At 33.5% G+C, this 13,885-nt stretch overlaps 1 protein-coding gene across 1 annotated transcript in view; it reads right to left on the reverse strand.

Moving 5' to 3' along the window:
• Positions 1-472: 472 nt before the first annotated feature.
• Positions 473-13,885, reverse strand: part of LOC113552485 (probable serine/threonine-protein kinase DDB_G0272282) — a 61,432-nt gene continuing 48,019 nt past the window's right edge. The window contains exons 4-7 of the mRNA XM_026955361.1: positions 4,048-4,575; positions 3,094-3,187; positions 2,744-2,874; positions 473-2,441 (exon numbers count right to left, since the gene is read on the reverse strand). Coding sequence (XP_026811162.1) covers positions 1,473-2,441; positions 2,744-2,874; positions 3,094-3,187; positions 4,048-4,575 — 1,722 coding nt within the window. The 3' untranslated portion in view covers positions 473-1,472. The remainder of the gene's footprint in view (positions 2,442-2,743; positions 2,875-3,093; positions 3,188-4,047; positions 4,576-13,885) is intronic.

Below are 13,885 nucleotides of genomic sequence, written 5' to 3' on the forward strand. Positions count from 1 at the left end.
AATAATAATAATAATAATAATAATAATAATAATAGTAGTAATGATACAAACAAATCGGACAACTAATATTAGTAGGATTAAAACACTGCTGCAGGCTCTGCTTTATCGTCTAAAACGAAATAATATAGCGCACAGCTTAAAAAACTTGTATCATTGCTCCCTCTTTACCAGCAACACAGATACGATACATTATTATATTATAATATACAAACGGAATCGAAAAACAAAACTAAACAATATAATAATAATAATAATAATAATAATAAATGATATAAATAAAAACAAAATGTAAATAAAACTACGGGCGTCGGACTTTTTTAAACGCGGCTTAGCTCGCAATTTATGTTTTTTATAATATAATAATATATATATATGTATGAAAAAAAAATATGCTATCGATATAATTTTATACAGTAATATATAATTTATTCATAATATAATAATAATAATAATAATAATAATAATAATATAATGGTGCATTTTACAACATTAACCGTTAATTAATAAGGCACAACGACTTAAACACTATATAATGTAAATTATACGATTATAAAACATCGAAACGAGACGAGACGTCCGCCGTCGCGGTTTGTAGAAGATAGAAGAAAATCGCGGCAGAAAAACGCCCGTATTATTTAGGTACTGTTACAACACTATATATTATATAATCATTGTATCATAACGTACACGGACGACACCACGCCGGAGAATTCGAGATCGACGGCTGAATTCTGACGCGAAAAAAACGGAAAGTCTCCTGTCTGGCACCACGTCGTAATTATTTCACATTAACAATATTATATAGACCTCGGGCGATTCCGATGACTTATTCTTCGGTGTCCGCGCAGCGCACAACACACGACGACGCTGCAGTCTGCAGTCGCGCGCCGGTGGTGGTTTTTGTTCGAAATAATATCATTAATTGTTTTAAATAGTAGTTATTATATAAAGTTAAACGGTTATCGTTTTTACACGCCCGGTGTTGTTGTTGTAAAACGCGACACGAGAAGACGAATAATGTACAATTCGGGAATTTCGTTTTCGACGTTATATATGTTATAATTGACTCTCGTTGCGTGTCCGAGAAATAAAAAACGGCATTTTACGCTCGCATTTTAAGCCACAAATTTTGTTGTTGCACATAACGTTAGTGATGATAATAATACACATCGAATAACCGTTATACCATGTATTACCATCGTCATCGTATCACAGATATATAGTGAGTTAAAAATATTGATTTGATAAACATTATTTTTTTTGTATCTGTCGGGAAAGTGGTCGGAGGGTGTGGGGGAGGAGGGACTGTTTGAAAGGCACACCCGCCGTTGTTGGTGCGCACTAACGGAACATACCTTTTTTTTTATAATTATAATTATTTTTTATTTTTTTTTTAGAACGACGTTAAAAACGATATTTTATGACACGGCGGCAGCAACGGTGTGGACGACGAGTACTTACTACTCATCGCATCACCATTGGTTGTAAGTGTTGTAATCACCGTAGTACTGGCCGGAACCGCCGTAGTTTTGGTGATGACTGGGCCTGGCTATGTGCTCAGTAGAACAGCACGAGTGAAACCGGTTGTTGTAACCACCCGCGTACGACTGTTCCCGGTTACCGTTGTTGTTGTTGCTGCTGTTGCTGTTGCTACTGCTTCCGCCACCGTTGTTGTTACCGTTACTACCGCTGTAGTACTGGTTCTGTGGCAGCGGCGGCGGTTGTTGTTGCTGGTAGTGCATCCGGTCGTACGGCCTGTAATACTCCTGTTGGTGGTTCTGGTACGGCGTCTGCTGGTTTTGGTGATGGTATTCTTGGTGGTACCGCTGCTGTTGGGCGTGATGATGATGGTTCCGGTTGTACGGGTCCTGGTGGTGGTACGGAGGTACTTGGTGCCTGCCCACCGCGGCACCGGTCACGTCGTAGCCCGCGTACTGTTGGGCGGCCACGGCAGCAGCCGCAGCAGCGGCGGCGGCCGCCGTTCTGGTCTGTTTGCTGTTGCGCCGGTTTTGGCCGCCGCCGCGCTGCGCTCGTCCACGCCTGTTCTGTTGCCGCGGCGGTTCAAACGACGACGACGCCACCGCCGCCGCCACCGCGTGCTGTTCGTCGGGTCGCTGCGACGTCCCGGCGCCGGTTTGTTGCGCGGCGCCCGACCGGCCGGCCGACTGACATTCGCCGATGTTCGAGTCTTTCGGCGGTTCGTAGTACTCGTGCTGCGAGAACCTGCCTATCTCGGTGGACCCGAAAGCTTGATGAAAGTTCGGTAACCGACCGTTGGATTCCCTGCTCTCGCACGGCAAGTCGCCGACGAGTTTCCCGCCGTTGCCACCTGCGCCGCCCGCCACACCACCACCACCGCCCCCGTCACAAACGTCCGGCCGGTTACCGTGGTCGACGACTTCGTCGTTTATGATGGTCGAGAGCCAGTCAATGGACTCCTCCTGTGAAATCGGCATGGAAAAAAACAAAACAAAAACGGTTTTCTAGTTGTACAAACACACTGCGAAATGCACACAAACGTATATATATGTAAAGTCTTATATAACGACGGAAGCAAACGCGGGAAAACACGGACGATGAAAGGACAGACGGACGACCGTATAGCACGAGTGCAGACGGCGAGTTTAAGATATAATATAATATATCGTTAGATACAAAGTAGGTTGCAAACCACGATGTGCGTGTTGGAAATGGAAGTAGGTACAGATTATTATTCGCGTATATTAGTTTTCATCGGACTTACCTTGATGATCTTGTCGTTTTCGGTCATGTTTTGGTGGCCGCCCAAGAAGTCTGCCATGGGATCTGTCATGTCGGCCTGGGACACCGGATGGTTGTTGGCGGCGAACGATTCCGCCGAAGACGTCGACGCCCCTGCAACGATTAAATGACGTACTCGCATAAATTACACAGATAACGTCATTTGCACGACACATATAAATGGAAACTACATTGATACTGTATAATGTATTATTATACTGCAAGTATCAATATAGGCAACATCATCGCACGGTGTGCAAACACCATTGTGTGCGCGAGTTTGCGTGAGAAATAGATAAATGTAATAGTAATATTATTTAGAACGAAATTAACCTGTCGACGTAGCCTGATGATAACCATGGTTCAGGAAGTTTCCTGTACTGTCGCCGATATGTGTGTTGCACGCGTTATGTGATAAACCGGCATGCTGAAATACAAATTTATAAACTATAAACATACGACGAATAATTCAACGCGTTTCTCGCATTTTACAGCGAACGCTGCGCGATAACATGACATTATATATAGGTATATTATTGTTATCGCCGGGCACTGGGGCGTATTATAATATCATATGTTATAACGCACAGGTGCGATATTAAAACGTATATGCATATCATATTATTATTATAATTATTATTATTGTGCTTGACACGATAGTTATAAGATTATGACAGCGAAGAAAGGTTCAACGATACAAGATCGAGGATCACAGATCGAATTTATTTAACTTAACTTACTACACTTTCGATGAACATTGCAATATACCGTATCGTCTCCGACCTTCGTAAGGACGACAAAATAAATTTGCGTACTGCAACCATAGCTGTTTAAATTTTGCGTCAGCCGTTGGCAGTAAAATTAGAGTGAATTGACGACCCATGAACAATATCTGCGTTCTTTCTTTGATTTTTACGTTATTTTAATTTTTAAGCAATTTATGCGTATTTATCAATAATATGTCCCATATTCATATATAATGATAATTAAAATATCGTAATAAACCAACGATAGAACACAGTAATATATTTTTGTTTAATAATATAAGACCTATTCATTCTAATGTTTAAGCTACGACACAAAAATTTGAACTGCTTAACGTATCTATACATTTTGGTACGATGTGCGCGTTAATAAGACGGAGACCGACAACTGCACACGTAGGTACTCTTGAGACATACGTAAACCTTAAGGTATACTTAGGTAACCTTTAGGTATAGTACTTATAGTATATATATATGTTATTATAGTTGTACCTACGTTTAAGAATTGTTGATCACTACTCACCATTTGCGCATGATCGGTTCCCGACGACGGTGAACCGTACCAAGAGGATTCGGTGGCGGCATAGTTGAAGTAACCGGCGTTGGGCTGCGCGCCGTACCCGATACCGCCGTAGGGCGTGTAGTCGGGTTGCTGCTGGTACTGTTGCAACATGATTTCCTCCGGTCGGGCAGAAGACGACGTCGTCGATACCTCGTCGACCTTCGGGCGCTGGTGCAGCTGAGGATTCTGCTGCAGGCGACTGGTGGTGATGGTGGATGTGGTGCGACTCGACGATACGCGGATCGCCGGATAGACGGGAGCCGGACCGGCGACGATCAACCGCCCCCGCGGTTCGTCGATGCCTGCAGCTTGACCGTCACGGTGACCAAGAGGTGGCGTGGACACGTGTTCCGCACTGTGATCTTGGTGTTCCGATATCTCACCGTAATCTTGTCGTAGCCTTCTTTTACCGAAACCGTCAACTTCGTCTTGGCGCCGACCGCGCACCAATTTTTCTTCTAACTGATCAACGACGACGTCTTGTAACTTCTGAAACACGCGCAACGAGATCAGATGAGAAATAAGTTTAAACTTTAATTCAAGCCACATGAGTTGTTTAACTATAATGTTATTCAATAATATTATATATTAATACGATCTTAAAACGACGACCACTCACTCCCCTTCTATAGCTCATATATATTATGTATACGTATTATAATAATGAATTTATTTTATTTTCCCTTAAGTTTTGTTAATTCTTAATAATATTGTGTTGCGTACTATTTAATTTCTAGCTACTGTATCTCTGTTCTAATGAACATTGTAATATCGCAAAAACAGTCTAATAAATGAATATATAATATACTTTGGTGATTTCCTAATTTAATTATACCTGCTGAATAATATACAACATACGAGGTATGTTCAAAAAGTACCAACTTTTTATTTTTAATAAATACAAAAATTATGTTGTAATATATTATTTAAAGATATCTCTTCCTGCAGACCTAATGCAATGGTATTATTAACGATCTTTTCGTGTTTTCAATTTTCTTGAAACTGTTATAAGGTTTTATTTTTATACGTAAAGCTTGATATTCTGTTGTTGAATTCGTTTTTATCACAGAAATTAATTTCAGAAAAAAGTAAAATATCACTCGGCGATCTGCAGGATTGCATCAGGGTGAACATTATGAGAGCACAGGAACACGATATATTTTATTTTACCAGCCTGTAAAATGCACGAATCCGGTATGCGGCACGTGCAGAATCTTGGTTCTCAGGCATATATTTTTTTTCTATTGTTTACGGCTAAATCGTAAATAAATGTACTTATGGGATACTTGATCGACCAATTCATAAATATTTTAGTTTAAGGTTATATCATAGGTATATTTAAATTAGCTATAGTAACGTTAAGTATCGTTCAGAATAGTATTTTTTAAACTTAAGGCAAGATAATGATTAAGAAACTCTTACCTAAAATATAATAATGTATGTCCTATAAATAATTATTTTTACATCAAAAAAACGAAATTGTTTTATTATTTAATTGTTGAACTATATATTTTTGCATTTTTAACATTTAATCCCAACCAACCCATTTTAGACTCAAGGTAATTATACCTCAAAAAAACCTTCTTTGAGGTACACCACTTGTAAGTAACACTTGTCCTGGTACTTTTGAACAGACTTCTATTATAATATAATACGGCGATAGTTAGATAAAACGCGAAATATATATGTATTTAACACAATTAATTTGGCACTATGATCGCTCTAACTACATAAAGAGAAAATATGGCGGCACTCGTGGCATGCAAAACTTTAGGAACGCGCAATTCACCCAATAATAACATAATATATCTTTAAACTTTTTTTTTCATTGTACATAAGCAATACGTTTAATACGATACATTTAACATAATATATTGCGAATCTTTTTTGACAGATGACGTTCCGCGGTGTATATACTTTAATCCCGTCGATCACGTTTCATTTCCCCCTTCATATTTTAGTCTGCAGTGGATAATATATACATATTGTCTAAAATTAAAATGTTTTAACTACAAATATCTGTGCAGCCGATTTAAATCCAGAAAAATCATCGCGTGTTTCATAAATATATATATACATTTACCAGACTTATATACTTTTAAAACTTTCGAACCATTATTTATTAATGAATCTTTCGGGATTACTGCTCCAATATACATTTTTTCTTATAATCTTTTCGATTTATTTTCCATTCAAAAATATAACTTCACATTATACATTTATGAGATTCTCGTCTTGGCATTCCATTAAAATATTATAAGTACAGCTGTTCGTTTCACAAATTTTCACCCAACTTGATTAAGTAGTTGCCGAGGGATAATATTATACAATTAGACGTGTGATTAACCAGTGTTTTTACCTAACAGTCGGGTCAGCGACGTTTAAATCTACTTTGATCCTAATTTAATAATTTAATAATTTAAATCTCAGGTTACATCCAAAAAGATTATTTTAAAAGTGACTATAAATTAAGCGTTTAACAAAAATATGCTATTATATTTATAATTTTAATATAATTTTTTTTTCATACTTTTTTAAGGCTATATTACACAAACTGCAGTTAATTACTTTAATTATGTTTAGAACTTATAGCATTCATATATATGTATCCATCAATATTAATTATAAGTATACAGATTAAGTAAAAATATAAAACAGTATATATATACTATATAATATACTACAACTCATTATGGTAATTCTTTTATCTTTTTGAAATGATCTAATTCTTATAACAAATTATTTGGTTATCATAGAAAATTCTGAAAATAATCTGATAATAATAATTACTCAAATCATTATAAAATCGACATTTCATACAAGCTAAAATACAAAATGTACTAAACAAAGAAAACACGTAACCAAAAAAAATCTTTAATTTTAATTTAAGTTGATTTTAATTATTTCTTAGTTATTATTATTATTATTATAACTATATAATATAAACATTTTATTGATATAATTGCAATAATATTTAATAGGACAATAATAGACAAACTTGGACAAACTACTTATTTACGTGTACAAAAAATAATATAATATTATTATATTTATTAAGTTCTAAATTTCGAATTTTATGTTTTTATTATATTATAACATACAAACAATATCCAGTCGAATCTTGCGAACGTATCAAATTTAAAAAAATAGGGTTTTTTTATAAAAAAAATAGCTCAACTATGTGATTTGTTTAATTTAATTTGCTTGTAAAATATTATACAACTTATTTCTCGAAAAGTATAGCCCATTAAAAAAAAAAGGTAAGTAACTGATTGAAATTGGTTAAAATATTTCATCATATTTTGTTCAATATATATGTATATAAAAATACCAATAAATATATATTATCAAAATACAATTAAAGTCACTTATATTAGTATTTAAGTAGTTGTATTGAACTAATTGAATAGAGAAATAATTTAACAGAATAAATAGTTTTAACAACAAATTACATTTGTAGGTTTTATAAAGCGATAAAAATTAGACATTAATTAAACAAAATATATCTGATAGGTATTCTGAAAGTGATTATAATGTTTATATCTTGGTACTTATAAGTTCATTAATTTGATAGATATAAACATAAATAATATTAAATTTAATACTACAATTATTTCACAAACCATAATATAAAAAACGAATGAAAAAAAAAAATTAGAAATTTGAGTTAAAAAATAAAAATAAATATATTATGCACATTTATTAATAATCGAGCAAATAGATAACCAAACAATTAATCTGGATAATTATATAATTCACTATATAAATATATTATATTTTCGGCAAGATAGGTTTTTGAGTAAAATGTCGAGACTAACGGATCTTTTGGCGTGCGTGTGAAAAGTCCCGCCACTTGTAAAAATCAATCCGGCCAACCCACAGAGAGAACAGAAGTGTGCACACGAAAGGGAGAGAGAGAGAAAGAGAGAGAGAGAGAGAGAGAGAAAGAGAAAGGAGTGACAGAAAAAAGGGAAAAGCGGGGAAAGAAAAAGGGAAAATCCATTACACCGCAATATAATATATACGGATATATACTGTACGGTAAGAGTGTGATATACGTTTAGAAGAAAAATAAATTCATTATTTTAAGTGATGGAATAGATAAAAAAAATGATCGGGTTTCAAAAATTCAAGAGCAAATCCCTCAAACTGCACTGTTACGACTTGGTGGTATACTGGGGGGAGGGGGGCATTTGGTTTTGTATATTTTTTAAGTGTGCATTACGCCATTTCTTGAAACAGTATTCCAGAAATATATTTACCGGAGTATACTCAGACGGATTTATAAGAATATATTTATACTAATAATTTTTGGCTGTAATATAGGTAACTATACAATTCATAAATACATAGTAATAAGGCGTTTGCCTAGTAAAAATATAGCCGAAAGTATATTCGAGATAAAAGTCCCTCCCCTGCAAATTATTAACAATAATATTACTATAGTTTAATAATATTCACATCAATAAACCCAAGTTTGCAATGATAAATTCCTTAAATCATAAAGAGTATATTGAGTTCGAGTATATATTTTTTTATTGATAAGTGTATTTTTTAATTTTGTTTATTATAATTTGTTGATTAAATAAGCTAAGGCAATTTAACTACAAGTTTAGACCTTCTAACTTAAATTATTTTTATCAATGTTTTATGGAGCGGTAAAATGTTTCAATCTTTCACTTTGAGGATAGTTTCTGGTAAAAAAATAACGTATTCTTTTTGATACTGTAGTGTTCAAAGTAAAACATATATCAATAATAATCAGAGAAAACTAGAATATTTACGTACAACCTTTTTTTGACAAACTTAAATTTATTACTTTATTATTTAAAAATTAAAAAAAAAAACTTACATTTATATTGATATTTTCTAGTGGTAATAAAAATGTAAATTTAGGCATAGCATTTAGCTATATTATTCTACTATTTTATAAAGAAAATATTCAGTTATTGAGTTATTTTTATGACAAATAATTATTATAATTAAGTACTATGCCATACGACAAGATGAGTAAAGTGAAACTCTCAATCGATTTCTGTACCTATATCTAATTCAACTATTTTCAAAACTAATATTTTCGGGATCATCAAAAATACTGTCGGTAGTTCACGGAATACTTACTTCACCTGGGTATATTATTTTAAATTTAAAATATACATCATACCCTTATATTAAACTTAACGTTTATGTAAACATAATTTATACGTACTCATACTTAAATAGATTTATTTTTTCATTGACCGTGTATATAAAATGTTATTTATACAAGTAGTATATTATATATATTATATACTTAATACTTATTAAAGTTTGTTGATGAATCGGCGACATGGAATAAACTCGAAATTACGTCTTATTTCGATTTCATCTATTTTTATATAAATAATTTATTACATTAAATAAACACTTACACCAAAAATAAATAACGATGTTTTAATCATTTTTTTATTAGCGCTGTTTTTTTGTCATTTGTCTAGACCCTTTAAATCAAAATTAAATTCACATTTACTGTAATCGATCAGACGATGGCGTATACATATTCTTGAAAACGATTATTCCAAAACATTCGAAAAATTTCACATTAAGTGACGTTCAAATGTCATTTCAGAATATTATGCTCTATAGTCTATATTATAATATACACAAAATATTATCGTAAAATTATCTTTTCCCTACAGCCAAAACACGATTAGGTATATCGAAAACAGTCTAAATACAATTTGCGACGACAGCGGATCGTCATAATCCATGAAAGAAAATTTGCAGACAGCTGCAAAAACAAATAATACACACTGCCAATATATTATTATAAATTTACACATAACACGGGTGCGCTTTGGCCTCGCGTAAATGTATTTCCGGTGTACACACGATATCATATTATACATTCGTATACAATATATAGGTAGTAACACACAACCGATAGGTGTTCAGGAAAAATGTACATTTATTTAACCGGTCAGTTAAAACTGAATAAAAATACACTACAGACACCGCCACCGAGTAGCAATAAACGATATTTCTAATAGATATTTGTATATACAATGTATATTATACATTTGGCTCCGGTGATTTTAGCCACAATGAAATGTGGACGTCAAGAATAAAGCCGAGTTTACAATATTTTGCTTACTTTTTCTAGCATGCGTTATTTCGGGCATACAATATCAAAATTATATGAATCTGAACCGCCTACATCATACATTTGTAAGTTCTAGAATAATATTATAAACGTATTATATACAATTGCAAGCCATCCGGCATCATATGTCGGACACTGCAAATTGTTTTTATCAATATGATATATATATATATATTTTAATATTGTATGAAAGCAAGTTAAGTTTGGTTTTTAAAAAATTGCAAATGCGTAAACTCTGCTTAAAGATAATGATTTATGCCCGAGTACATTGTAACGTTCGGCGGAGGTACATTATACTACAATATATTATATTTCGTGCGATGCAAACTCCTATAGCAGCAGCAGCAGCCGCATCAGTTCGTCAGCCCCCTGTCCCCTCTCCACACGGAACGCTCACTGACATAGAATGACGTTTCCGCAGCCGCCCCATAGTGTTACATCATTGTCGTCGAAGTCTTCCAATTTAAAATTAAAAAAGCATCACGTAGGTACTTTTCATAACTACTATATGTACGCCTTATACGCTGGATAATATACCGTATATATATATTATATCTGCCTATATACACATGCGTAGTCAGTACTCACAATAACTAATATATATATATTATACGCAACACATATGCAATGTATACGAGCATATATAATATAGTAATAATATGCGCCGACAGGCCGAGAATTATTAACGACGTCGAGAATAAGAGACTCTATATAAACATTTATATATATATATATATATATTACACACATATTATATATTTATTGTTATTTTTTTCCTTGCCCGTTTCGTCTCTTCCGCCGCCGCGAATTTAACACCGCGGCGTGTGCGCACGCTAAAAAAAAAGAAAAAAATCGCTACCATATTTGTCAAACACCACACGTCGCAGTAACGATTATTGTTGTTGTTATTATTATTATTATTTTACGCAAAACGATGTCTATCTACGCCATCGTCATATATACCTACATATTATATATAGACAATGTTATATTATATGCGACGTGTGTGCAAATTCGGAATTGCATGTTTTTCGTCGTGAATAAAAAATCGCCACTATATTATTATAGTATATCTAACTATGTCAAAAAGAGAGCAAAGCTTTTTCCGCGAAAAAATGCACACGCCAAATAATAGATCAACGGCGTAGAAGAAAACACATCGCATGTCATATAGGAGAAAAATCGTTAATCACACGTTTGGCGACAATAACATCCATACTTCGGCGAGTAAGAAGATTAATTATTTATACAACACGTATTTTATGGCGACATAATGGCATAATAGATGCCTTTAATTATTAAATCCAATCTAGAGCTTTAAGTAGGCGTATTATATGTTAATAATGCATATAGCTGTCTGAAATTATATCCTTTTAAAAATGTTCAAAGCTTTCGTGTATACCTACTTAACGACGTTAAGTTATTAAATTATTTCGTTATGATTATGTATATATTTATAAATACGAAAGCAGCAAGCTATCATCATAGTCATAGGGTGTGGAGGGCGTCCACCGATCGTTTTACCGTTAATAAATCTAACCGCTGCACTGTCCCTCCTCTATCTAATATATTATACGACTCCGACCGCACGCCACGTAAACAACAAAGTGTATAAATAATGTCTACGACCTTTTACTTTTTTATTTATCTTCCAAATTCGTTGATTTGCATACACCTATAGTCTATAATATGCTCGTTATAATAAAGTGCAGTCGCGCACTGCACAAGGCGGGAAAACGGAAACGCGCATAGATCGAAGTGCACCAGTGCAGTAAGTTGGGTACTATGCCATATAACCGATATGCAATATATTTTAGATAATATAGGGGCGGTGAAGGCTATTATGGCGACCGGAAATATATAGCTCATCGATTCACACGGTTGCCCCCAGCCAGGGTGCGACGGTTATTATCGGTGTCGGCCAATTATTTAAATATCATCGTAAAAAAATATATAAATGAAATTTACAAAATATTATTCGATACAAGCTATAAAAATGATACAATACGTATATGATCAAAGTTAAATTGTGAGGATTAGTGCAACAATTTCAATGTTCTTCGGGTGTTACTACGGTCGCGTCCGAACACAAGACATAGTATACATGTAACGCCAGCACGCAGAAACTTATTATTTCGAAAATATTGTAATCGATTGCCAGTGGGGTATTTTGAATAAGTATTCAATAGGCGGAATGGGGTATAAATTAGAAATTGATTGAAATGTTACGTTTATTGCACTACGAAAATGTTGCAGTATTTGTTCAAAATTGCATATCATAGTTCCTCTTTTGGTTCCGAAGGGTCAGTACACTTTCCATACGCAACTACGTATACTATATGTTTATATGACATATAATATTGTACAGTATACATTATTTGTATAATGATTCAAGAAAAAAAGAGAAAACGATAGTTTTTTATTTACCTCGAATGAGAACGTCCCTATTTTAAGGTCGTAAAATGTACGTTTTTATGTGGGAATGTCGCGATATGGTTATACGTTTCACAATCTTTACTCTCAACTCTTTCCTTATTACTATTGTTGTTATTTTCTTTAGAACATAATCGTATAGTATATTGAGCACGTGGCCTATCGGATTTCAGAACAATATATTTGAAGGAAAACATAATAATATATATTATATACATAATAAATTATAATAACACAATATGTTCAGATTGTAAAGAATCAATAAAAAAACATTTTGGAGGGCACATACAGCAACATATACTTATAACATTATACCTAGTGACGTGAAGTTGACAATAATTTCGTTACTGCACTAAATGACGAGTTCTCCCTCTATTGATGCTCAAACCTTTTATTGCCGACGTTTCTTTCTTGGTATCATATCGCGTCACGCTCCACAAGAGATCGGGGTCAATTTTACAATATATTATATAATCTTACACACACCTTACTCATTTATATACAAATACACATTGTCACATAACGTCAATCCTTACACTATAAGATGTTACAGCGCATGCTGAGAGTATAAGGATCAAATCACAAGGGTAAAAATTGCAAAGAAAGAAAACGATTTTACATTTCTGTTTAGTCGCATCGCAATGAATGACGATACTGATAAGTAGTGTATAAAGATAAAATAATACGGTATATTTCTAATTGCAAAGTATCAAATATTTACTTGAGTATTAGCGTTTCTGTACGTTAAATATTTTTGTAACTACATTTAGTAAAATTGGTAGATTGCCAATCAAATGCTTCTGTCTTATAATTCTGAAGAATTAATCGAACTAATTTACAATCCACGTTGTTATTTAATCAATTTATATAATAAAATCTAATATTACATGTTATAACTCAGGGGTCCCCAGTTAATATTTTTCACGGGTCATCAAAATTATAAGTACATATTTACATTATTTAAAAACCAATAATATTTATCAAAAATAATAATTTACAAAAATAACACATATAATGTTATCGTAATATGTGTTATTTATTATTTGTCTACGGGCCAGTTAAAATGTGTTCGTGGGCCGCTATTTAGTGATCCATGTTATAACTTATATATTACACTACAATGAAACTCCGGTTGATTGTGACTATGAATTAAATTTAATCTCAGAATACCAGAATAAATATACAATAATAATTTAATATTATTTATTATATACTATAAGGTAT

This window comes from Rhopalosiphum maidis, chromosome 2, assembly GCF_003676215.2.
Source record: "Rhopalosiphum maidis isolate BTI-1 chromosome 2, ASM367621v3, whole genome shotgun sequence".
NCBI lineage: Eukaryota > Metazoa > Arthropoda > Insecta > Hemiptera > Aphididae > Rhopalosiphum > Rhopalosiphum maidis.